This window comes from Bos indicus, chromosome 17 (assembly GCF_029378745.1).
Source record: "Bos indicus isolate NIAB-ARS_2022 breed Sahiwal x Tharparkar chromosome 17, NIAB-ARS_B.indTharparkar_mat_pri_1.0, whole genome shotgun sequence".
NCBI lineage: Eukaryota > Metazoa > Chordata > Mammalia > Artiodactyla > Bovidae > Bos > Bos indicus.
This window is the reverse complement of record NC_091776.1, coordinates 17,229,328-17,257,215: the sequence shown is the minus strand read 5'-3', so window position 1 is coordinate 17,257,215 and position 27,888 is coordinate 17,229,328. Positions and strand designations below refer to the sequence as shown.

Genomic DNA, 27,888 nt, shown 5'->3' with positions numbered 1-27,888 from the left:
GTTTCCTTCGGACACAACTTGCTGGCTCCCCCAGGTCATTTGTGTCTCTGCTAGATGTCACTTCACAGACACACAAACCCAAGAGAAACAGCACGTGCCCACCCTTTTAACCTGCATTCTTTCTTACTTGACTCTGCCATGGCCTGCCTCTCATCCCTCACTATGAGGGCACAGACTGTGTCCTCCAGAATGGAGGACAGATACTGATTCTAAGCAAGTGCTCAACAGGTATTTACTGGACACACTGAATCCTGGGGATAATTTCAGGAAGTAAATGCTCTTCCTAGCTCCATTTCAGAAACGAGGGAACAGAAGCTTAACAAAAATCATCAACTTGCCCAAGTTCATGGAGCTGTGGTGCTAAAGCCCAGTTTGAACACAGGCTGTCTGATTCTAGAATCTGTACCCTTGGAAGAATCGCCAGGGGTTCATCTCCCTGACTTGCTGCAGAGAACAGTCAGTGTTCAATAAGGTCTTGAGTTGCCAGATTCAGTGAATAAAATATAGGAGATACAGGATGTCCAGTTAAACCTTTAACTCAGATAAATAAGAGTGATCATTTCAGTATGTCCCACGCAATGTCAGTCTTTTCTGTATCTTATCTGACAACACCAGAAATGGTATCTCTCTACAGGTTGTTCCACATGGTGGACTCTGAACCATATAATTGATAATTTCCCCAAATTGGAGTCAACAGTGAAAAACCCTACCCTTCTAATGCTTTCTATTTCTATCTATTCAGTATGTTTTTCCTGTTTTGAATGAGAATTGCCTTTCGACTCAGGTGTTCCTTCCCTATAGTTAAAAGAGTATACTGACATCTTAGAACTTAGACCAGTTACTTAGAACTTTCATCACTTAATATAATTGGACGGTCTTGATCTACAAATGCAGGGTTTATGGATGAATTTTCCCATCTCCAGAGAAGTGTCTTCTCCAGACCAAGTCAGAATCCTCTCCACTCTAAAGAAAGATATGGCAATGACCGCCACTTAGAAGTCAGAATTCACAAGTTGTTAGTAGGAGCTGCCACTAGTGATGAAAAATGTCATACTTAATTCACTCTGGGTTAAGTCCTCAGGTGGGATTAAAACTCCCAAGAAAGGTAACTGTTTTGATCCTCACAGAAGAATGGAAAGCATCCTCTACAGAGCTCACGCTGAGGATGGAGGGGTGGGTTTACCTCAAACCAGGACACAGTGTGCTTTTGATCAACCAAGAGACATTACCTATGAGACAGAAGGAAACTATTCTTGCACTGCAACTGGCAGGGACATTAACGATGACATGTCATTGGTCATCCTTACAGTAACCTTGTGAGTTAGTACTGTTACTTCCATGTCAGATGAGAAAACTGAGGTTCAGAGAGGTTCTATGAGCTACCCAGAGTCCCACAGGGGCTGCACTGCAATTTAAGGTTCAGTCATTGGTTTTATAACTCCACCACCTACTTTTCCAGCATTCTAGAAAAGGGTTCCAGATAGGTTCTTCTTTGTCTTTGGGTAGAAGAGAACGTAAATTTTGGAGCTAGACAAAATTTGATTCAAATTCATTTTCTTTTACTAATTATCTGTGTGACTTTGGGCAATTCAGTCAAGTCTTCTGAATCATAGTTTCTTCCTCTGCACAAGGAAACCCCAAAACTGTCCTTGTAGATTGCCCTTAGAGATAAAGATACATTAATATAAAGTACTGGTAACAGTAACTCACAGTAAACATTGGCTTGGTGATCTCTACAAATTGCTAAAAAACAAGTTGGGTTTCTCAGGTGGCTTAGTGGTAAAAAATCCACCTGCCGGTGCAGGAGGCACAGGTTCTATCCTTGGGTTAGGAAGATCCCCCCTGGAGAAGGAAAGGGCAACCCACTCCAGTATCCTTGCTTGGAAAATCCCATGGACAGAGGGGCCTGGCGGGCTACAGTCTACGGGGTCGGACATGCTTTAGTGACTAAACAACAAAAAGAGTTACTTCCCCTAAGCCTGACCTTCAAAGAGCCCTCTATATTTTATATTTAATTAATATCTGTTCCTTAACTAGAAATGGACCTTGCAGTTTGCCAGGCAGGTCCAGGGACTGGCCATAATCAGACACAATGGAATACATATAATGGCCCTTCCATCAGGAGCAAACAGTCCCAACCTAAAAGGAAACCATAAACTCCCAAGTTCCTGCCTAGCTATTTCCAGAGGATTGCTAAAGGAAAATGGGTTATGAGGAGGACTGGGCCGTGATCTCCTCTCCTCTGCCCCTTCGCCTTTTTGGAGGGGCTCTGACAGAATGAAATTCTGAAAAGAGCAGACAAACAATGGCTGAGTAGATCCTCTCTCTTTCCAGTGGCTGTTGGGTGCCTTGCAAATCAATTAGTGGTTTCAAGACTTCCCACTAACCAGCCTCTACTGGCCCCACTGACCTCATGTCCATATGTACACCTACAAGTCCATCCACATTCTATCCAGACACACTCCTTGGCTCTGGCTTTAATGCTGGGGAGCTCGTGTTTGCCTCCTGCTTCTGCCACTTTCTGTGTGCCTTGGGAGAACTGACTCAATCTCTCTCAACGTACATTTTAACCTTAAAATGTGTGAACATGGACCTAGTGGGGCTATCGATGAAGCACCTGGCACCTGTCCCACACGAGGTGGGTTCTCCATGAGTGACAGCTGTTATCACCAAAATTAATAAGCCCAACACATTAATCTGACCTTTCAAACTGTCTGTCCTTCTGCAAAAACTCCTCCTCGTGTTTGATCAGCCACCTCCTTTCCCCACCGCAGCTCAGTTCAGTCTCTCAGTCACGTCCCAAGAGTCTCAGACTCTTGGCAACCCCATGGACTGCAGCATGCCAGTCTTCCCTGTCCATCACCAACTCCTGGAGCTTGCCCAAACTCATGTTCATTGAGTTGGTGATGCCATCCAACCACCTCATCCTCTGTCATCCCCTTGCTTAACATTTCTCAAATGCTCTGGGTGGGCTATCTTGAACATGAAGAAACTCTGAGGTGCTCCCATGCCTGCCATAAGTCTGCTATTAATGTGCTCTCTGTCTTCCAGGAGGCTCATCGCAGTCTATGGATTAAACCTGAAGGCTGGGGCTTTATCTACCATGTCTGTGTGTCTAACAAAATGGCACACAGGGCCCAAACAGAAGAAAATTGTCTCTCAAACTGGGAGAACTTCACGATGCGTGAGATTTCTGCTATGAGGCATTTATGAAGACAGTTATCACATCTACTCATCAGGAGAAAGGTGATCGACCTGCAGCATCCTGGGATCTCAAGGCTGAACGTGCTTTCAGTATTCTTCCTACTTATCTATTTTCCTGGCTAACTATCCTGAAGCACAGAAAGCAAGGAGTCACCTGCTTCAGAACACTGTTGTCTGTCGTATAACCGGGTTAAAATCCACCTGGGCGTCTAGTGGCCCCATTCTGCATCTAGGGCAGTGACTCTCAGCCCCCACCGGGCTCCAGAATCACCTGGGAACTTTTGAAAAATATTTCTTCTCAGGTGTCATACCAAGATACAAAGGTAACTGGTCTAGAAGGGAGCCTAAGAATTTATATTTTTAAAAGCTTGGCTTAAAAAAAAATTTTTTTTAAGGGATTTGAATGCTCAGGCAGAATTGAGGACCACTGAAAGAGATGGGAATACCAGACCACCTGACCTGCCTCTTGAGAAATCTGTATGCAGGTCAGGAGGCAACAGTTAGAACTGGACATGGAACAACAGACTGGTTTCAAATAGGAAAAGGAGTTCGTCAAGGCTGTATATTCTCATCCTGCTTATTTAACTTATATGCAGAGTACATCATGAGAAATGCTGGACTGGAAGAAGCACAAGCTGGAATCAAGATTGCCGGGAGAAATATCAATAACCTCAGATATGCAGATGACACCACCCTTATGGCAGAAAGTGAAGAGGAACTCAAAAGCCTCTTGATGAAAGTGAAAGAGGAGAGTGAAAAAGTTGGCTTAAAGCTCAACATTCAGAAAACGAAGATCATGGCATCTGGTCCCATCACTTCATGGGAACTAGATGGGGAAACAGTGGAAGCAGTGTCAGACTTTATTCTTTTGGGCTCCAAAATCACTGCAGATGGTGACTGCAGCCATGAAATTAAAAGACGCTTACTCCTTGGAAGAAAAGTTATAACCAACCTAGATAGTATATTCAAAAGCAGAGACATTACTTTGCCAACAAAGGTCCGTCTAGTCAAGGCTATGGTTTTTCCTGTGGTCACGTATGGATGTGAGAGTTGGACTGTGAAGAAGGCTGAGTGCCGAAGAATTGATGCTTTTGAACTGTGGTGTTGGAGAAGACTTGAGAGTCCCTTGGACTGCAAGGAGATCCAACCAGTCCATTCTGAAGGATATTAGCCCTTGGATTTCTTTGGAAGGAATGATGCTAAAGCTGAAACTCCAGTATTTTGGCCACCTCATGAGAAGAGTTGACTCACTGGAAAAGACTGATGGGGGCAGGAGGAGAAGGGAACGACAGAGGATGAGATGGCTGGATGGCATCACTGACTCGACGGACGTGAGTCTGAGTGAACTCCGGGAGTCGATGATAGACAGGGAGGCCTGGCGTGCTGCGGTTCATGGGGTCGCAAAGAGTGGGACACGACTGAGCGACTGAACTGAACTGAACTGAACTGAATCTAATAGGAGATGGAAAAACAAAAAAGGAAAGGCAAGACTTTGCGGTGCTGTCTTTAGGATGACCTATTAAGGTAATGGGGATTTCCCAGGTGGCACTAGTGGTAAATTACCCTCCTGCCAATGCAGGAGACCTAAGAGACGTGAGCTCAATCCCTGAGTTGGGGAGATCCCCTGGAGGAGGGCATGGCAACCCACTCCAGTATTCTTGCCAGGAGAATCTCAAGGACAGAGGAGGCCGGCGGGCTACAATCCATGCGATTTCACAGACTCAGACATGACTAAAGCGACTTGGCAAGTGCACACAGATAAGGCATTGGGAAGGCACTGGAGGCTTATTAGTAGGGCAGTGCCACTAAGCAGAGAAAACAAAAAGCAAACCATTGTGCATTGAAAGAGCAGGTGATGTAGGCATTGGTAAAAATAAACAAGGTTGTCTTCCCAGGCAGAGGAAGGAAACTATGGGTGTGTCCTGAGATAGGGCTCTTGGCAGCCTGAGGGGCGCCATCAGGGACCAGACAGACAGGAAGGAAAAGGACACCAGCTCTGGTCTTGCTTCCATCTCCACTCCTTCCCATTAAAACGGGCCACGTGCTGACCTCAGCAAGACCTTAGCTTATCTGTTGTGAAGAACAAAGCTGAGTTTCTACATACCAAGCTTTATTACTTGGGTCTAGAATTCTCTTCACAATAAAGGTTTCGGGGGATGCCTTTAGAAAAACAACCCACAGCTATAATAATAACTATTGCTGTCAGTCACATGGGCTCTTTTTCTGGAAAAATAATCTTTCAACATTTCTGATGGAGGACTGTTAAAAGTCCTGGGGCAGTGATTTTTTTAAAAAATGCATTATGATAATAACCAGTTTTGGAGACAGTGAAGTGAAACAGACATTCTTAACGTCTACTAGTGAAAATTTAAATCAGGAAAATCTATACAGAAACTGCACAGGGTGTGCCAGGAGCTTGGAAATAATTCATACTTTTTGATCTACTACTGGAAATCTATTCCTAAGAACGGACTCTAAGAAAAAAGTCAGAGATGTATTATTTGTGTAGAAACTTTTATATAATATATAGTATCATACATATTATATACACATAATAATACCATACAAATTTGCCAATATGCTACTGAAAATTTGGAAGCAACCTAAGTAAATATCCAACGGAAGGGACCAGCTAAATAAGTCTTGGCACCCCATTAAAGCAGAATACTAACAATCTATGAAAACCTGCGAACAAACAATATATTAAATATCAGAGAATGTTCATCATGTATTTTAAGTAAAAAACCGCAAGTTACAAAGCACTTTTAAGCAGATACTTGTACTTAAGTATAAATTGCAAATATGAAAACATACTGGAGGGAGATAAGGTGAGATGCTCACAGGATACAGTTTTTCTTTCACATGTGTTCAGTCTCTACATTATTTTACAATAAGCCTGCGTTACTTTTATGATACTAAAAACATACCCCAAATGTTTTCTTTTTAATATGTATGGAGTGCTAACAAAAATTTTCTGAAATAATAAACTATCAGCCTTTCTTCTATTTTGAGTTAAGGGCACACATTTCTGAAAAGGTGTCTGGATCCATACCAATTTTTTTTAAAAGCACCTATTTTTTTTTTTTTTTTTCTCTTTAAGAGAGATTTTCTGACCTCAGCCAGAGGTCACCATCTCTCCAGTATACAGGCTGCTGCTAGCTGGAATGCTGACAATCACCAGGTACATGATCCCAAAACATCTGGAGAGGGCCTGGTGTGCTCAGCGAAACATTCACACTCTTCCTTAATGATCAGGAAATGAACAAACCACAAGTATTATGGGTCCTGAGCCCTGGAATGCCAAAAACCACAAGTGCTATGAGGTACCCAGCGCCACTGGCTCTTTTGTGGATTCAGGACCAGATCTGGGGTCATTGTGGACCGGAACATACCTTCCCCAACCCGGGTCGAGCAATCTGAGAGGAGTCCCAGGAGTCTGGTTCTTCTCAGGAGGCGAGAGTATCCTATGCATCCCCCACATAAGAGGACTGGCTCGTCTGCTTCCCAGGAGATCCAAGGACTTGGCATGAGCACAGGAGGGTCAACCTCCCCATGCTTGCTTTCAACAGCCCCTCCTCAACCCACCCAGAGCTGAAATCGAGCTGCTGCTTGATCAGCCTACGAGGTGGGCAAAGCCAAGAGTCGGAGGCCTGAGCGGGTCACGCAACTGCTCCGTGGTGTTTGGCCCATTCATTCGGTGGCCCTCTTTGGAGCTCGAAGCTGTCAGCTGGTGGGGAGCTGCTTGCTTCGACAACCAGTTCTCAGAACCAGGAGGGAAGCAGGGACACCCTGGGTTAGCAACGGAAGCATGTGGCACACATCCAGCGGAGGCCCTCTGAGCACGCAGAGTGTTGTGAGCCCAGGCAGACCTACCTCATAGGAAGTTCTGATGAGTCTGAAAATGTCAACCTCAGGATAGGGCTCCACGTCATCACTGAGCAGGGAGTGGAGGTGAGGGATGGGGGGCAGCGTGCTGTCTTTATTGGTCACGCTGTCCAAATACCTGAAGAAGAAAGGAATCCGGAGTCACTGGGAGGCGAATCCAGAATTCTCTGTTTACAGCTGTCCACCTATTTTCTGCAAACTCTGCATATCAGAAGACTAGAATTTCCTTAAGAGTGAATGAAAATCCCTTCACTTCTTTTTAAAATTTTATTATTATTTTTAAACTGAAGTATAGTTAATCGTCTTTACTTCCAAAGACAAAGAATAATAATAATAAAAAAATCCTCAATCACACAGAGAAGTGGGTCCTATGATAACCATCAGGGCATATAAGACTCACAGAACCAAGGAGAAAGGCAGATGGAAGGTACAGATAAGAAAGCCCAGGGTGAGAAATACCTTCCCAAAACGGTCATAGCCTCCCCGTCGTCCTTGCAGTTCAAAAGCTTGTCTACGTTTGCATCGAGCACAGCCAGGGCCAACTGGAATATCACTTTGATTCCTTCATAGAAGAAACAGTCGACAACCACCACTGCGCTCTCAAAGGGCATCACGCTGAGAAAAAGGGTGAGGAACCAGGACAGGGAGATGGTGGAGATCACACCCAGGTCCTGCATGCAGTCATACAGCTGCGGGACATAGTCCCGGGCCAGCTCCTCGAAGACACCCTGGTCCACCAGCGCACCTGCAGCGGGGCAGATGCAAAAGGTCACGCGTTAACCAACAGCACCTTCTCACAAATGAACCCAAGCCACTAGCTTGGCGAAAATAATCCAGTTGACAACTGCTACTGAGACAGAACTCTAATTGCTACGTTACTAGACGAAGGTATCAGCACAACCAAGTCACCAGATGAGTTCTGACTGCATCTTCTCTTTCTGGGGCCTTCCTCCCCTGCTTCTTGATCATAAAAGAGCAATAACATCACGCCTCTAAGAGCTGTGGAAAAGGTCAACTTACGAGATTTCCCTGACACACAATTATTTTGCTGGCAACATGATGTTTGGCTAGGCATGAAATATACATCTAAGTAGGTTCATTTCTTGGCAAACTCTTAAAGAAAAAAACCACTCTTCTGGATGCTTGGTCCCCATAAAGGAATTGTTTCTTTAAATAACTGTTTGGTTCCCCCCAACCCCCACCCCCGCAAAGTATAAGCATTCCAGCTGTACACATTCATGATCAACTTCCTGACGTTTCTGGAGAGTATTTCCAATCAATCAAGTTACTGTGCAAAAGTTTAGAAATGAAGACAGAACATAAGAGGAGAGCATAAAGTACACCTTTTGCTATACTAGCAATGAAAAGCTTGTCTTGCTAAAATGAATGTCTAACACTGGAGGGGATTATGCAGAGAGACACCAATAATTTATTTAAATGCTCACCATCGCTGGTGAGCGATGAACTGGTGAAACCAGTTCTGAAAAATACCTTAGAAACTGAGCTCTGAATATATTTTTATATGCTATTCTGCCCACTCCTTTTCTGAATCCTTCTGCTTTCCACAGATTCCAAGCTCTTCATGAAAGTACTATTAAACCTTTGGGGACTGGTGATCTGTGTGCCTGGTGTAGCTCTCACATGCCACAGACACCCACATTGAGTGTTTTCTAAGCAGTGAGACGTATATTCTTTCCATGGGGAGAAGCTCCACGGTGCTCCTTTGTGTACAATCCATACTGATCCAAGCCCTCTTATTCCCATTTTGGGAAACTGGAGTTGTCTGACACTCTTTTGGCTGATAGTGACTGGAAATGGGGTTACAGCTGGTTTCCTGGTTCTAGAAACATTTTCCTGATGAGATAAGGGTTATAAATTAATTGCATCCTCACGTACCAACCACCCTGGTGTTGTAGTAATCAGGGAGCATGCGTTCACACAAAGCCACCAGCAGCCAGAAAGCTTCCTCCTCTTTGGCATAAAGCAGCAGCACCGATGTGACAATGTTCATGGCCTAAAGGGATGAAAGAAGATGTCATCAGATACATTTAAAACACATCAGACACATTTTAACATATGAGCACCTTTGTTAACCTGAGAAACGACTGAGTTAGTCCCAAAGGAGCCAGCAGACTTTTTCCACAAAAGAACAGATAATAAACGTGTAAAGGCTTTACATACACACATTCTTCTGGGTTTTGTTTTGTTTACAACTTTTAAAAAATGTAAAAACCCTTAGAGCTTCACCCTGCTAAGTGTTTTGCTTTTGTTTGTTGTTTTGTGTGTGTGTGTGTTTTTTTTTTTTGCCTGTTAACTGTTAAGGGCTCCATGAACACCAATATGCACCAAGGACCTCATTTAATATGCACCAGATCCTCATTCAAAAACTATGTTCAAAGCCTATTTGACAAAGCTTTCAACCTATTAGTCTCAGTGTTTGTAATCCTTAATCTGGTGAGGTGAATATTTCCCTTTTAATCTTCCGTAATTGTTTCTATCACCAAGTACGCATGGCTTGAGGCGCTCTTCAGGGAACAATGAAACCTTTCAAAGTTGGAGTCCTCGCCCATTATTTCTATCTGGATAAGGATGGTAGTGATAAGTAAAAGGGGTTTAATTCTAAAGTAACCTACTTTATTAAAAGATATTATCAGCTAGCTCATAAGCACTCCAGGCTCAACTACTTTAATAGTCCTCTTAATTAATAAGGAGAAGATCAAAAGATAAATATGAACTCTATTATATTAGAAGCCAGCTCCCTCCTGTACTTCTTTTGATCCTGGAGAAACCGGTAAATGTTCATCAGATTCCTACAATATAAATGTCAAAAAAGGAATTTTGGTCTAATAGGCTCTTCCTTGTAAGCCTGACTCAATAGGTTCCCAAGTCTATTGAAATCTTTAAAGAAGATTTTATAGAAATCATTTAAATTTTTTATAGAAATAAAACAATTTTATATAAATTTTTTAATATAAATTTCTTTATAGAAATCATTAAAATTCCACTTGAGAATTAACCTGCCTACTACATGATCATGGTCATGGCTGGTTTCTTTGTCATTCAGTCAAGGTAAGTTTCTTTTGAGGTTCTACTTGGTAACAGGCTCTGGACTAAGTATTGGGGAAAAGGAGGGGGCACAGCGGTGAAAAATCTCACAGGGCATAAATCCAGGGGTCAGAGAGATAAAAGAGATGTAAAAGTTGATTAATCAATTTGGAGGTATATTTTAAATTAACTGCTATCAAAAAGATAAAATGTACAGGGAGACCTGTGATATGTGTGTGTGTGTGTCTGTGTGTGTGTGTCTGTGTGTGTCTCTGTGTGTGTGTCTGTGTGTGTGTCTGTGTGTGTCTGTGTGTGTGTGCACGCACGGTATTCAGGTTTCGAGGAAGTAAGCCTGCTTTAGGTTTCAACTAGATGGTCAAAGAAGGTCTCTCTGGGTACATATGTAGCCTTTCAATCTAAAGACACTATCTTAGAGCTTTCCAAATTGTGCTATCCATACTAACATATACAAGCAATCATTGTGGCTGGTATATGGGTAACATTTTTTAATACTGAATTACACATTTATTTTAGTGGGCCTTAAAATATAGCCATAGCATATAAGAGCTACATTCTCAAGGAAATTAATTGCTTAGGAGTTGCAAAGGGTAGGAGCACTGGGGAACCCAGAATGCAGAATTAAAGGCTTGGTGCCCAGATATGCTCATGACCAGTGAGTGACCAGCCAGGCCACCAGATGGTGGTGGATCCAGAAAGGGCACTCTTATCCCTTGGCTCCTCTGCCCAGTGCAGTATTTCTCTGCTCTGGGAGAGCACGCTTCCCCGAGTACATCTGACAAGGTCCAAAAACATTTAGTTGTCACAAGTGGGGAGCACTGGTATTTCGTGAGAAGACGTTATTAAACATGTTATTAAGCAGGAATGTCACTAAACATTCTCCAAAGCACAGGACAGCCCCACACAAAGAATTATTCAGTCCACAATGCCAACAGTACCAAGGTCGAGAGACCCTGGTACAGTAATTGCTCTCTTAACCATAAAGCCTTTCTTCTTTTTAAATAAATACTTATTTATTTGGCTGTACCGGGTCTTAGCGACAGCATACAGGATCTAGTTCCCTAACCAGGGATCGAACCCGGGCCCCCTGGGGGTGTGGAATCTTAGCCACTGGACCCACCAGGGAAGTCCCCCATAAAGCCTTTCTTATTACTTACCGGCTGGCAGAACACTTTTTTTTTTTTTTTTAAAGTCTTACCCATCTGTGACATTCACCTGGCAATACCCAATGTTAGGATTTCGAAAAGCATAAGCTGTCAAGACTCTCCTCAGAGCCGCAATGCCCATTTCGTTTTGGAAAGCGGGGTGTTCTGGAAGGGAGCGGTGCAGGTCCCTCTCAATCTCCTCCGTGGCGAGGTTGTACTTCCCCATGGACTTCTCCACGAGGTCCTCATAGTAGCCAGGGTGGGTGGCCTTCTCGTTGATGGCACCTGGGAAACACCAGACGGACCCAGCATCAGAAAGTGGGAGCCCCGGCCTTGGCTGCCTGACCCGGCGCCTTCACCTTCCTCCTGTGAGGACCTGTGTGTCACAGCCACAGCCCGGCTGTAACTTCAATCCCGGCCCCTTCCCTCTTCCTGCTCCACTGGAAGCCGGCAGCTTAAAAACTCCCCTGTTCGCTATGATCCCCTGGAGAAGCGAACGGCTACCCACTCCAGTATTCTTGCCTGGAGAGTCCCATGGATGGAGGAGCCTGCTGAGCTACAGTCCATGGGATCGCGGAGAGTTGACCACGACTGAGTGATTCTCTATCTCTCTCTCTCTCACACACACACTCTATGATATCACTTATACGTGAAGCCTAAACAAGAGTACAAATGACCTTAGATACAGAACAGAAACAGGCTCACAGACACAGACAACAAACTCATGGTTACCAAAGTGGGGAAGAAGATGGGAGAGGGACAAATTACAGAATGGGATTAACAGATACAAACTGCTAGTCATACAACAGGTTAAGTAGCAAGGATTTACTGTATAGCACAGGGCATTATAGTCAATGTCTTGTAATAACCTGTAAGGCAAAATAATCAGAAAAAAAGACAACTGGATGGTTATGCTGTGTGCCTGAAACTAACAGTACTGTTAAACTATGCTTCAATAAAAAAAATAATAATGCATTTTTTAAAAACCTCCCTACAAACCTCCCTACACACACACAAACAAAAAACCCTCCCTCAAGGTAGAGGCTTCCAACCTAGAAACTGTGTTCCAAGGAACTTCCACAGACAGCCCAAAGGGGCTGCTCACACAAGAACAGGGAAGTGGGCAGAGAAAGTCAAGCTGAAGCTGAAGCCGTCTCAGTTCTCCAACCAAGCAGCCTTGCTTGCATTTTATCAGGGTTTTCCTTATGATTTCACGTGAAAAGGAGGCATTGTCTCTCAAAACAAGTTTAAAAACTGAAATTATGAAGGGCTCACAAAGAGCCATACTGAAGAGTAGGAGGAAGGATGAAGAGGGATTTTCAGAATTGCAGGGGGCAGGGAGCATGTTCCTGGCAGTGAGGAGCCACTGCTGTGGAGGGGAGCTCCTCGGTGCGGGGTGGGAGGACGCAGAGGTGGGCAAGAACCACTGCTGTGACATAGCTGCAGGTTATGATTCTTAAAGCCAGACAAACCCTGGACACAACCACTTAACTATAAATCTAGTTAAATATAATTTATGCAAGTATAAGGTGTATGTACACATATACATATATACAAATATGTACATATAAAAATACACACATATATATGTACATATTATATAATTAAATAAGTTCTTATAGGTTAAATATGTGTATATATATACACAGGCTTCCCAGATGGCATAGTGTTTTAAGAATCCACCTGCCAATACAGGAGTCTCGGCTTTGATCTCTGGGTCCAGAAGATCCCCTGGAGTAGGAAGTGGCAACCCACTCCAGTATTCCTGCCTGGAGAATCCCGTGGACAGAGGAGCCTGGCGGGCTGCAGTCCATGAGGTTGCAAAGAGTCAGACACGACTGAAGCGACTCAGCACACACGCATATGTACAGACACACACATATGTAATGAGAGGGTAAATTGATTTGTACTTCACTGATTAGGGATTAGACCCCTGGGCTGAGGTGGGGGTTACATATTTGAAATAGCCCTGAGACACGATGGAAGGCTGAGGGCAGCCCCGGGGCTCCCCACACTCTGGAGGGGTGCTCCCTCTCCAGCCCCACCGTACCTGACAGCAGCAGCCAGAGCTCCCCGCGCATGCTCTCAGGGACACCCTTCAGCACCAGCTCCCGGGTCTTTTCTGTGCGGTACATGCAGACCCCTTGCCCGTACTCTGCAAAGTGAATCTTCCAGGCCTGCTCTTTCAAAAACTCTTTGGCCTGAAAGGGATGACGTAGCATCATTACACCCAAAGTACTTTGAGAATGGTAAGGACAAGTTTGACGGAAAGTCAGAACATTTTCCCTGGAGAATGGAGCTGGTAAGTTCTGGACAGAATTCATGAGAACAAAGAACTCAGATTTTCTGAAGACCTTCTGTGACCTGACTCATATACCAGAGCCTGTGGATCTGCCATGAAACTTTCTGGCCCAGAGTCAGAATGCCACTTACCTGAGATGGGTCAGGAGAATGCAAATGTTACTTACGGCTTTATGTCTACCCCTCCAAGTGAAACAGAGTGGATGTTTGCTAAATGTGGCCTGAGACCTTATGTACTTACTTGTTGGTTACTTAAACAACGGTTAAAAAACAAAAATGAAAAATGTCACCTGCATATAGAAATATATGACCCATCTCCTTTCACAATGAAGCCACTCTGAAACCCGATGACATACAAATATGTCATTGTATGTTATATTTATATGTCCTTTGTATTTTTAAAAAAATATCCTTCCCTTGTAGGAAACTGTCCAGTGATGTATTGATGAGTTTATTTTAAAAGATTTTTAAAAAACATTCCTGTTCTAATACAGAAAGTTCGGGGCAAGAGGAGGTGGCACTCACCAATTTCGGGTTGAACTCCTCAGGAGACCGCCGCCGATACATGGTCATCAGGGTCTGTGTGGCTGTGGGGACACTGTTGCCGTTGAGGTTGAACTGGCGCTCGCCATCGGCATCGGAGCTGGTGCTCCTCTGGGGACTGGAGGAAACGAGGCTGCTGGGCCGAGAATACACCTGCCAACGCAGAGAGTAACACGAGGCGGGGACGATTTGAGCTGCAGAATCTACTTCTTCAACATTCTCTGCTCCGCCTTTCTGTGCTCAGTCGTGTCTGACTCTTGGAGACCCCATGGACTGTAGTCCGCCAGGCTCCTCTGTCCACGGGATTATCAAGGCAGGAACACTGGAGTGGGTTGTCATTTTCCCGATCCAGGGACCAAACCCCATGTCTCCTGTGTCTCCTGCATTGGCAGGCAGGTTCTTTACCACCAAACCACCTGACTGTCCTCCGGACAGACACTAATAGCCTCACCATGGTTCCCAAGAGATGTCTTGCTAGGTGATGTAGCAGGAGGAAGTCCACAAGCCAGCATTTTGGTGAGAATTAGATGGGATCATGGGCCACAGAGCTTCGATGCTACCAGTAGGTTTCCTCTGTATTTTATTTTTTGGCTGTGCCCCATAGCATGAAGTTTCCCAATCAGGGATCGAACCTGCATCCCCTTCATTGGAGGCATGGAGTCTTAACCACTGGATCACCAGGGAAATGCCTCCTCTGTATTTTAGATTCATTTTTACAACAAACTGGTTGGAAACTTATCTCTCTGATTAGTATGCATGCAAAGCGTGACGTGGTTGAGTCAACTGCTGATGGGACCACCTTCCTTGCCTCCTATCTAGTTTCTGGTGCCTCAAAAATGCCCACAGAAACTTGGAGCAGGTAAACAGGAGCTTGCCAGCTTTACAACGTATTTTCACTGCAAGTCATTCTATCACTTGAGCTAATCATGTATCTTTCAGGGCCCAGTTTCCCTGGATGTGGATTCAGAGCCTAATTCAATAGGGACACAATTCGTATTGTATCATAATAAAATCATCCTAATAATGTTGTGTTTCAGGTTTGAGACTTTACTGAGTGACCTCTGTATAATTCCCAACAGAGTCACTTAGACCAGAGTCACCTGCTATGTAATCAGGACAAATCACTTCATAACGCCTTCAATGGTGAAAGAAGAGGGTGAGACTAGATGTCCAATTCTATGATCCTAAATACAAACACCATGAGATTTAAATGAGATGTCTGCTCTGGACATCAGAGTAGTTGGTTCATCTCAGCACAGCTGCAAAGCTTCAAGATCAAACAAAACAGACCAGGAGGTGAACACTCCCCAGGGAAGAGAAATAGGATGAACCAACCCCGCAGGTGCCTTCCACTGACCTCATCATCCGAACTGTTGTAGCTTCCTGCGAATTCCTTGTCTGAGTATATTTTGGAGGTCGTCTGCTGCAGGAAGTCAGAGATCCTCTGCACCAGAAAGTCTCTATCCTTCAAGTTGGCAAAGAGAAAGGTCATCCTGTTCCTGGTGCTGATGGACAGGGGACTGGGGAGCACACTGGAGCTGTCTGCCTTCTCTACAATCGTCACCTGAAAAGAAAAGAGGCCACCAAGAGCATTACTTCCCAGGGATCACCTGGCAGCAACCTCTGAGCTCTGAAGATGCTGAGCACTGAAGAAAGAAGACCATGCTTTTCAATCTCGGCAGGAACCTCCGTATTTTATTGAGGCAAGTTGAGATTCTTGAATGGTGTCCCAATAAAAGAAAACAGCTCAGAATAAATGAAACTGGAACCGGAATTATCTTGCTGGTAGTTATAAATCGAGAGTGAGTCCCCATCCCAGCCCCAGGAGACATCTGGCAACATCTAGAGGCACTTCTGGTAGTCCCAAGTGGAGGGTACCACGGGCATCTCACAGGTGGAAGTCAAGGATGATGCTAAACATTTGGCATTGCACAGGACCCAAGTCAGCCCACCCCCAACACACTAAGGCCCAAGACGTCAACAGCGCCAAGGCTGGGAAACCTTGTTGGAAGGAATTCCTTGACTTTCATTAAAATTTCATGGAACTTTAAGAGGGAGGACTCTTAGCTGGTGCTTCATCTGTAAGAGAGAGAAACAACCCATGATACTGGGTCCTTTTATTAGCTTAATGTGGATATGGCTTTTAAAACACCACCAATCCTTCAAACGTCTGGTTTAGACCCCAGGGCTTTGCATTCCTCACCTCTTACCACTTCAAAGTTTTAAAGGCTTGAATCTGAGCAGACATGACATAAACAGCTTAACTGCAACCCTGTCTGCACAGGCTGACTGTGTGTGTGTGTGCATTTGTGCATACTAGTGCGTGTAGCAAAGTAAGTACCATATCAGGAGAAAAGTAGAAACAGGGGGCATGTGCTTCAGCTTTGAAATTATGGCATATATTTGCTGGTTTATAAAAGGATTTTCATCAACTGGAGACTAAGATAAATGTATTACAATTCTTTAGCACATTAGGAAGAAAAATCTCAAGGCCAGCTCTAGATAAATGGTTTATTTGCAGCGGCGCTGACTGTGTACTTAAGAGTTTAGTTTCTTTCCCATCTTCATTTCCACATGTAAGCAGTCTAGACAGGTTCAACTTCAACCTCTTCATCAGCATTTTCATGTGAAAGACATTTCCTCTGAGCAGAACTTTAAAAACCTCTCTCCCTTTCAAGGCTAAGTAACCTACTGGAATTGCCTAAAAAGTTGCATGGTCACAGGTGCAAAACAGGTATTAGTGGGGTCCATAAAGGGGAAAACTGAAGGACCTGAGTTCTGTTCTCAGCTTTTATAAACATGTACAAGTTAGATATATATTCATACATTTTTAAAGGAATATTCTGAGATACCTAGAGTTGTACCTAAGAGTTTTTTCCTCCAATGCTAAAGAAGCTAGAGAAATTGGCGGGGAGAGGTGGAAACCAACTTCTTTATCATGAAAAGGATTTTCCCATGATACTTCAGACATAGAGTAAACAATGCTTATTTTAAAAGCCCCCCAAAAAAAATCCTTTTTTCCCAACAGATTGTTTATGATTCTTTTAGTCACCAGGCATCTGCAATTAATTGCAGATGCCAAGAGGATGAAAGGTTCAAGTTCTGCACCTAAAACAGATTCTATGTGCTCGTGAGGAAATCAAGCATGAAGTCCAGTATCTACCAGGATCATGAAGCAACAGCAAGAAAGTGCCTACAGAAACCCTAGGAAGCGTCCCACAGGTTAGCACGTATTTTTCACTGACAAATGAGTTCTAGTAGAATTCTACCCCTGAAACTTTGTGCCTCCAGGAAAGGGTAATAGCTCCACCGGAATGTTCTACACAATAATGAGACACATTTTCATCACCAACTACAATTGTAAGATAGCTTCAATTCAATCAAATCTTGGTGTTTCATATGGAACATTTTACAAGGTAATTTATAATTGAAAAAAAGAAGAGAGACTGCATCTAGAAATCCTAATGAGGACTCTCATCACTTTATCTTCTTGCTGCTAGTTCAGACTTTTCTTTAAAATCTATAGCAACACGGTTCTGTGCAAACATTTAACATGTGTTGATTTACTCTACCTTAAGTCTGCATACAGAATGTATATTAACAATCTCCAGTCAATATTTCCACTTATTTATAAAAAATTAAACACAACAGCAATCCCGAGTCTTCACAATTCTAAAAGGAGCTGTTCCAAGGAGAATGCAAGGTTTCTTGAGGCTCCTACTGATCGATCAGCTTAACTCAGTTCATGGAGAGATCACTCTCTTCTCAAACAGACCCCGACGGAGGGTGGGAGCCCTGTCCTAGTGCATTTTTGTCATTATATAACCTAGAGTCGGAATAAACGCAAGTCCTTTGCTTCTTCCATTAGTTGAGGTTTAGGATTTACCATTAATATATCTCAGTGATTCACTGGAGTAAAGAAAGAGCACTGCTGTCTCACTGGGGGTTTCTTTCAAGCCGCACCCTCCAACCACAACACACTTTACTTCTAAATGCCACCATACTATCCTCCCCCTTCTGACTTATCCTGAAATATGCCTGAATTATCTCCCCTTACTACTTGTTAGGGAAAACTAGGAAGCACAAGATGGGCCGAGGGTATTAACCATCAATCTCCTAACTCCATCAAGCTCTCACGATCCTATTGTAGATCACACTGAAATGTACACAGAGCCCCTGAACTGAACCCAGAGGAGGGGAGCAGGAGAGCTGATATGGGATGGCAGCCTCCAGCCACTCTGTTCCTCAGTTACCTTTGGATAAACAAAGTGATGACTCACTCAGATTTATAAATGATACACTCAGTATATTCTTAATGTCAGGATGGGTTTCCCTAGTGGGTCCAGGTCACTCTGCCCTATTTTGTTCAGGTAGTACTTGACGAAGGACATTTTTCATAGCAGACTTTAATAGCATACTATGAATGGTGATAGATGTTAACTGGACTTATCATAGTGATCATTATATAATATATACAAATATCAAATCAATACTATGTTAACCTGAAACTAGTAGATGATGTCAATTACCACACACACACACACACACACACACACACACTCACACACACACACAGAGTTTAGTAACTCCCTAAGAGAAAGAGGGTAAGTTTGTTGGAAAAAGTCATGAGATGCATTTCAGAGCCAGTTGTAAGTACCGATCAACCATCCATCTGAGAATTCACCTCCAATAATTCCTAGTCTTCAAATGTGTTATAATACCAATGAGCTCACCCTGTAAGAAAGAAAACTAGATTTTTCCATTGCCTAACACTTTGCATTCATTTTAATCCACCAATTAAACTTCTAGGAATTTATAATTTAAGGAAAATTATACATATGTTTGGGAGGAAACGAACAAACAAAAATAATGCAAAGGTCCAACCAAAGGTAATCTAAATAAGAAGAAGAAATAAATTATACATATCCAGTAATGGAATAATATGCAGTCATTAAAAGTTATACAAGAATATTTTATGATATGGAAATAAGTTTAGTGCACACTCACTGTTAAGAGAAATAGGCAAAAAATAAAATTCATTATTTCTTAAACCTAAATAATATAAATGACATTTACACAGCAATGCATAGAAAGCCTGAGCAGCTATATAGCAGGATGTTCATTTTTGAATAGTGGTCATTTTTGAATAGTGGGACTGGGGGGAGTTTTTGTTTTCTTCCTATTTGTCTGTATTTTAATAATTTTCTGTGATAATGATGCAAACAAGAAAAAAACAAAGCAAGAAAATTTGCTTACATAAATGATTATTTTTTTTTTAAAAAAAAGAAAGTAAGGCAAAGAGAAACTTGAATCCTTTACCATAGGAAATCTTAACAAAGACTCAACCTTGATTAAATAGCCAAAGCTTCTAAGCATCTTAATTTCTAGGTTGAAAGCAGCCAGGTTAGAAACTGCGGATCTGCCAGCCCTGGACATCCTAACCTGGAATTTCTTCTCAACCCCAACAGCAAGGCTTCTCCACAAGTACCAGAACAACCTCTCACTGTGAAGACACAAGAGAACCCACTTCCAACCCAGGTACAATAATAATGTTCCTCAGTCTTCATTGTCCATGGGCATCAGCCTGGAACTTTATTAAAGTACAGACTCCAAAATTTGCAGAGATACAGATCTGGCCGTGGCGGCCAGTGGTCCCACTGGTTCTAACAGAGGGAACCAACGAACTCGACAGATCTTGACTTTCTGATTCACAACCTAGACCACTCTCTAAAGATCAAGATGCTCAGGCTGTGGGCCAGGAGCAGTAACTACACTTTCTAGTTTCTCTATTTGATATTTTCACATCTCAGGGCCTTGTTGACCCAGAGTTAACCAACTCCTGGAGAGAGTAAAGGACTCACCTGTGAGAAGGCCTTTCACAAGCAAACCATTCTATCCAAACCCCAAGGACCTCCTTCACCTGCTCTCACACTCAGGGCCCCTATTCATCTTGCCCTCGTCACCCCAGGGCCAGGAACCGGACAATTAGGGACAGGGCCTCTGCCCTAGAGCCTGCTGGAATTTTTCAACTTGCCAATCCCAAGCCTGCTTATCCTGTCTCACCTGTTTCTTCCCATGGAAATCACAATCAAGACTCCAGTCCACATCCTTCCCTGCTCCTCTGTCTGCTGACCTACCGGGTGCTTTCCCCCCGTGGGCCCTCTAGCATGGCGTGCGCCCCCTGATGGGAGCCATGAGTATAACAAGCGTCTTTTCAAAGACAGTCATCTCCTGCTCTGTTGATCTCACCTTACCTGAACAAGAATAAAACACCAGTCTGCTTCTGGAAGAAGAAACCTCGCAGGTCCCATGGTCATTCGGGGCAATGCCAACACAAAAAAGAGGGACAGATGCCACCAAAGAATTAGGAACGCTCACCCATGGTTAAAAGCCAACTCAGTGATGGTAAGATACCCAGAAAAAGATTACCAACAAAACTTAAAACACCCATTGCCACCTGCCACGTACCTCTCGCAGTGGGATAATGAGGCTACACAGGTTCTCCTCCTTGCTGGTGAAGCAGATATAGTTCGTAGACACAAACATCTGCCCCAAAATGTGCATTTTGTTGAACGGAGTCCAGAGGGTGCAGTCTGTGTGGCCATCTAATTTTTCATCTTTGGGCAGCCGGAAGAGTGCACGGTACCTCTCACTCTTGGCCCTGGCGTCCAGATCGCTGGAAAACAACAGTAATAACTCACCCCACAGGAGAAAAGTTTGAGTACCTCTCAATGATGCGGCAACAGATTTCCCGGCCCATCTTTCCCTTCCACCTTGTCAGAATTATTTCTGCCTTCTTGGCTTTCTGCGGGAGTTAACTCCAATGATGACCCAAAAGCATAATGAAATCATTTTAATGTATTTAGGTTCCCTGTGTAGTCATTTTACAATCAGTATCTGTAAATGTCAAAGGATCTTAGGAAAACAAGGGCTAGACAGGAAATAATTCTCTTTCCAAAAGAATACAGTAATTTCTGAAGAGATGATGACATTTACACTCATCTGCAGCCACTCTCGGGGCCTTATCTTTTAAGAATGACCTAATGAGGATGACATGACGCTGCAGGCGGTCAGCGGTCACCTTGAATAAACAATAAAACTGCCTGAAACACAGGAACAGCTCACCTCCTGGACAACCAGAGTGTCTAAGCCCAGCTGGGTCCTCCAGTGACCATGATCTTTTCTCTGATGAGTTCCTTCTTCCTGTTCATCATTTAAACATCTTTGCTCAAGCTTTTAGGCCACTTCAGCCCCTGATGATCCAGTTTCTGGTTTCACAAGGCAAAGACAGGCCCTCCAATTCCCTCCCTTCTGTCTCTAAAACTACCTGCTACCTCACCTCCTCCTTCTTTTACCTGTTTCAAAGGGAGAGCTATCAGCACACACAAGCATCCTTCTGCATGCTGTGAGATCCTTTTTTTTTTTTTTGTAGCTTTGCTTTGTATGTGGGATCTTAATTCCCCAACCAGGGATTGAACCCGAGCCCCCTGCATTGGAAACATAGAGTCCTAACCACTGGACCACCAGGGAAGTCCAAGTGCCACTTTTTAAATTATTCATTTTCTTCTAGCTTTATTTCCATGCTCCCTTCTGTCTTTGTGCTACCCTCAACAACAAACTCTTCCCACCTGCCTACTTCATATCACCTTCTGTTCAAATGTTTTTGTTCTAAAAAAGAGCAAACCCCCTACTTTACCATTGAATTTCCCGACAAAGCAGGCTGTACTGACCTAATTCCCTTGCCTTGCCTTTCATGTGCATTCAGCCCACCACAGTAAGCCATCTTCTTGTCACGCTATCAAAACATGTCTCAGATCACCAAAGGCGTTTTCATTGCAGTGACCTCTTGTCAGGTTTCAACGACCAGCTGTACACCAACGAGGACCAATTCCATTTATCCCACTGAACTGATGTCTAGTTAGACGCCCTACAGGCGACTCAACTCAACGTGATCAAAATTGAATCCTCATATCCCTTGGACATGCTGTCCCTTCCCTCGTCCCCATCTCAGTTAAGGGTGATTCCATGCATCCATCACACGTTACAACGTCAACTTTCCCCTTGCCTTCTCTCTAGCCTTCACTCTCACATCCAGACTTCCGGGCTTCTCTACAGCATAGCTTCATCCCATGCCCAGCCACCTTCCATAACTGTTGACGAGCTTACTTTCCTCTGTGCTTTTCTCATCTGTTTCCCTTACCATATTGTCCCTCTGCCTGAAATAATATGTCTAAAGTAATATTCATCCTACTGACTCTGACTGAGCAATTTCGAGAGCCCTGCTGTGAGCAGCTCCATGGAGAGATCCTTCACTGCCAGTCTCCCCGTGTGTGTACTCAGGGTGCTCTGCTCTCAGCACCAAAAGAGGTCCCAACCTATAGTGCTGGAGCTGGTCATGTCTACCTCACTTACTGAACTGTGACTGCTTTAGGCAGACTTTCTCAGTTTTGGATCTATACCCAGAAAAGTGTTCTGAACCCTTGAAGCTGTTCAGAAAAGGTTAACTTTCATAAGTGAACAGATGGGTTCTTGTTTCTAAAGTCCATAAGACTTCAGATCTCTGTCACCTACCGTTTTAGGGCAGACACTTTCTTAGGAGATTTCTTTTTCAGTTTGGGCAGGGATCGATCTTGTTCAAAGCCCTCATTGTCTAAGAGCTGCCTCATGGCGATGTTGGCGAGCTGCTCCATTAACTTGAAGGTCTCATTGATGTTGAGGAATACAGAGAAGAAATGCTCGCTAGATCTTGTGCTCACTTTGATCACGTCGGGTAGAAGCAGCGTGGCGTTCTTCTCGAGCTGAGTGATGTCCACCCACCGGATGACCAGCTTGGCTGAGCACAGAGAACAAGGCTGGGTCAATATGTGGCTTTTTAAAATCCTTTCAAGATACTGGAATCTCACAACACCACCCTCTAATTTCACAGAACTCCTATGAGCTTATGTGCTTATATTTATTAATATTCTGCTTGATAGTTTCAAAAGACAAATCTAGACCACAAAAATTCTGAGTTATGATTATTACAGATTTAAGTCCCTGTCTACTAAATGAATTATACCTTTGGTCAATTTTTATTATCTCACAATCAAGTAGTTTATAGCAACTGGACCAAAAATGATTGAATTCAATGTTAAGTCATCACAAATCAGTTACAACTGCAGATTTACTAGACTTTCAAAAGCTGCCCTCTGAAATTCTAGAGGACTCACCTTCCCTTCCCATCAGAAAAGAATAAAAGCAAAGGTGATTAATGCTGAGGTACATCCAGCCCTGTCGGGGGACCTTCCCCTTCCAGTAGCTGCAAGAGTAATAGTTAACGAGTTTCTCTTCCTCGGGCATTCCAAACAGCCGATGGAACTTCACAATGGCTTCCTTGAACTTCTCCGTGTCATCATCTTCCTTCACATCGTTGATTTTGTTATACTCGGCAATGATGCCCTAAGAAGGCATAAAGCACAAATGCACAGCTTGTATCACTATGACTAGACCTGTTTCTTTTCTGTACATACTGGCAAGGGAAAAAATTTTCTTCTAAGGGACACTTAAAAAAATTGAATTATTTTCAAAGCCAACTCCCCAAACTGAAGCCACTTAACAAGCAGCATTTATGTACTAAAAGATTTCTGAAGAGCAACACAGATCAATGTAGAGCAAAGAAAGATCAAAACGCATGTCATTAACTGATGTTAGCCACAGACCCACCGTCTCTCGGCCATGAAAAATATCAGGAACCTGGATAAAAGGAACAAGCCACCATATGAACAGAAAAGAGGTGAATATTGGAGTGGAAATTATAGAAGACACACAATTTTTGGTCAGTTGCACAGGAAATAAGATCTTTGCAAAACAAGTAACTGGCTTAACCTACTGCTTAATCATCTTAGCAGCTTGAGGGGCTGTTTGTTACCCAGTTCCTCCATAACTCAATGAAAAATGGCTTCTACATGTGTCTCCTGAGGGAAAATGTTCCTTGAAATTCCACCTTTGACTTTGTAATCACCAAATCCCTCTTACCTCATCTCCATTTTCTCTGTTCACAGAGTACGGTGAGATAAACATGAGCTCTGGAGCATGAATGTCTGGGGTTTTGATCCCAAAGGTGTCACTGCAAATCTATGTGAATTTGGGCAGCCTCATACCTAGAATTCCTGCCTTTGGGCTTCCAGTGAATTCTGGATGCTACAAATATATTTTCCCCAAACTTATTATAACTACAAAATTCTTATTATCAAAATTCTGTTTCCCTACAATCACCATGTAAAATCCATTATTCTAGACCATGCACATTTTTGATCCAACCAACACTGTAACACTTGTTCTCACTGCACTGCATTTGACAAGATCCAGAGCACACTCAGGGCCTGGATATGTCATCTGTATGCTTTTCCACCTTCTTGCCTGTGGTCCTGTCATTCTGAGGGCATAAAATCTACAGTAAGACTATTGTCTGTTTCACTAATTCTGTGTGTACTTAGTCATTTTGAACTCTATGACTCCATGGACAATAGCCTGCCAGGCTCCTCTGTCCATAGAATTTTCCAGGCAAGAAAACTGCAGTGGGTTGCCATTTCCTCCTCCAGGGGATCTTCCCTACCCACAGATCAAACCCTCGCCTTGAGTCTCCTGCATTGGGAGGCAGATTCTTTTTATTTTTGAATATAGATTTATTTTAATTGGAGACTAATTACTTTATAATATTGTATTGGTTTTGACATACATCAACATGAATCCACCACAGATGTACACGTGTTCCCCATCCTGAACCCCCCTCCCACCTCCCTCCTTGGACCATCCCTCTGGGTCATCCCAGTGCACCAGCCCCAAGCATCCTGTATCATGCATTGAACCCGGACTGGCGATTCATTTCACATATGATATTATACGTGTTTCAATGCCATTCTTCCAAATCATCCCACCCTCTCCCTCTCCCACAGAGTCCAAAAGACTGTTCTATATATCTGTGTCTATTTTGCTGTCTCGTATACAGGGTTATCATTACCATCTTTCTAAATTCCATATACCCGGCAGGCAGATTCTTTACCACTGTATCACCCATCACTAATCCTACCGAATCTCAAAATCCAGTCCAATTCCCAGCTCTTTATAAACGCTTCTCCCAACTATAACTCTTCTTCCTCACATTAAGTACTGCTGATCCTCTGTGCCAGATGTAGTGGAATTTTTTAATACATATGATGTCCTGAATTTTATTTTCACTGCCAGACTGTCCACTCCAGTTGCCAGCAGCTGTGGTACTAAGGGGTGATGGCAGGAGGGAAGGGGGAGAGGGCTTTGTCTTCCACCCTCTCCATCACCATTCAATTCTAGTGAAAAACAAACATGTAAACAACAACCAAAACAGCCAACACAGCCCTGGACAAGTCTTCAGCCTGTTCTAATAAGAAGCCACAGCTTAGTCCCTTTGCATAGTCCAGGAATTACCGAAGTGGGCATGCCATCAGGAGTCTTTCTACACTGTGATATATTCTGTACAGCTACTTTCTGAAACAGAGATTTGACAGCAGCATCTCCACCATGAAAATGTCCACAGTCTATCAGTGTAAGAGGGGAAAAACCCAATCTGCATCTTGTGACAAAGAACCCCTTCTTGGTCTGCCCAAATCCACCTTTCCAGGTTCAGTGTAAATATCACATTTTCTATGAAACTAACCAAGTCGGGCATAAGCACCAGCATTCTTGTCTTTAGGTTCTCTTAATTTCTATGTTGGCTGAACGTATTTTGTGTATATGTCCCCCAACCACTAAATATGCCTTTCAAACACAATGTCTCAAAAAGTTTTTACCAACAGCAGCTAGCACCTAAGAGATATTAATGTGTTTTAGTGATGTTTTTCACCTCTATGTCCTTATAAATCCTCTCGTATTTAAAGAAATTTTTTTTTTAATTTCAATGAGCATTCTAGATATGTAGTACTTATTAGTTCTTTAGATAGCATGAAAAAGTGAAAGTGTTAGTCTCTCACTCATGTCAGACTCTTTGCCTTCTCCGAGTTGGGTCCTTAGGCAATGCCAATGGCCAATCAACTCCGAGTGAGCATGGAGACCCTCAAGCCTAATGTCCGCTCTCCTGTAGCAAGGCTCTGACCTGAAGTCAGAAGAATACTAGAAAAGAGCAATGTAGAACAAACCAAATGATGCCCACATGTTTAGAGAGAAGGAACATTAAATTCAAACTACACTATCTAAGGGGCTTCCCCGGTGACTCAGACAGTAAAGAATCTGCCTGCAACGCGGCAGACCCAGATTCGATCCCTGGGGTTGGGAAGATTCCTCGGAGGAGGGAATGGCTACCAACTCCAGTATTCTTGCCTGGAGAATTCCATGGACAGAGGAGCCTTTCGAGCTACAGTCCATGGGGTCACAAAGAGTCTGACATGAGTGAGAGACTAACACTTTCACTTTTTCATGCTATTTAAAGAACTAATAAGTACTACATATCTAGAATGCTCATTGAAATTTTAAAAAGAAAATTTCTTTAAATACGAGAGGATTTATAAGGACATAGAGGTGAAAAACATCACTAAAACACATTAATATCAACAGACCAGGCCTCACCAACTAGTTTCAACAATAAGGATAATAATCCCTAAAGTTCCACTTCCAACTTTCCCAACTTCAAGAAAAAAAAGAGGGTTCACAATACAGAATCTCTTCAGATTACTGTAACTTTAGCCAGGTGGACCAGATGATGGAACAAAGGGATGGAATGATCTCCTTCCGGTATGTTCTATGTTGTTCTTGCTCATTAGTTGCTCAGTCATGTCCGACTCTTTTGCGACACCATGGACTGTAGCCTGCCAGGCTCTTCTGTCCGTGGGATTTCCCTGACAAGAATATTGGATTGGTTTGCCATGCCCTCCTCCAGGGGATTTTCTTGACCCTGGGATCAAACCTGCATTGGTAGGTGGATTCTCTACCACTGAGCCATCAGAGTATATATGTTCTATAGGTTCTACATAATATGAAATAGGTCACCCCTGTTCTAGGCAACAGCTCCATGTAATTTTGTAAAATTGCTACAGTCCAAATATTCAGGACATCCAATACAAATTTAAATACACAAAGGACATTGATAGGTAGTTCATAAAAAGGGGAACATTAACTTAGCAAACATAAAAAAATATTCAACCTCATAATCAAAGAGAAAAATGAAAACAATAAGACACCGACTTTTACTTAATACATTTGAAAAACTACTTAAACAATTATAATGCTGAAAGCAAGCAACAGTATAATCACACAGGGATTCTAACATACTGACAATATCTACTAACGTCCATTAAAAGCATTTAAACTTACTTAACCCATTAACCAACATTTTGTAATCTATCCTAAAGAGGAGAAAAACTATAAGAAAAGTTACATATGAACAGAAGAATTCATTGTATTATTGTTTGTACCTGACTCCCACTTATCTAAAAGCTAGGGAGACTTACATAAGGAGGAATAGTAAGGCAATTATGGGACAATATTCAGTTATTATAATAACAGCCAAGGTTATACAACAATATAGTAGATATTGGAGAAAAAAGATATGATATAAAATTATACGTATAGTCAGACTACTATTAGGGTAAATAAGCATACGAGAAATCTAAAAAGAAAAAAACAAAAGTTATCTACGGTGTTTGGATTGTGGCTGCCTTTGCAGTTAATTATAACATTTATAATTTTTAAAAGTTAATTAGGTCTCAAAACAAGTAAGTGTGTTGGTTCCCTTCATTAC

General features: G+C 42.9%; 1 protein-coding gene across 1 annotated transcript in view; it reads right to left on the bottom strand.

Moving 5' to 3' along the window:
* The window catches only part of TBC1D9 (TBC1 domain family member 9), a 128,814-nt gene that overhangs the window by 24,986 nt on the left and 75,940 nt on the right, over nucleotides 1–27,888 (bottom strand). Inside the window, exons 4-13 of the mRNA XM_070769081.1 lie at nucleotides 23,351–23,579; nucleotides 22,713–22,974; nucleotides 20,610–20,817; nucleotides 15,499–15,705; nucleotides 14,124–14,294; nucleotides 13,348–13,498; nucleotides 11,368–11,582; nucleotides 8,986–9,103; nucleotides 7,549–7,834; nucleotides 7,078–7,207 (exon numbers count right to left, since the gene is read on the bottom strand). Of these exons, the coding sequence (XP_070625182.1) occupies nucleotides 7,078–7,207; nucleotides 7,549–7,834; nucleotides 8,986–9,103; nucleotides 11,368–11,582; nucleotides 13,348–13,498; nucleotides 14,124–14,294; nucleotides 15,499–15,705; nucleotides 20,610–20,817; nucleotides 22,713–22,974; nucleotides 23,351–23,579 (1,977 nt within the window). The remainder of the gene's footprint in view (nucleotides 1–7,077; nucleotides 7,208–7,548; nucleotides 7,835–8,985; nucleotides 9,104–11,367; nucleotides 11,583–13,347; nucleotides 13,499–14,123; nucleotides 14,295–15,498; nucleotides 15,706–20,609; nucleotides 20,818–22,712; nucleotides 22,975–23,350; nucleotides 23,580–27,888) is intronic.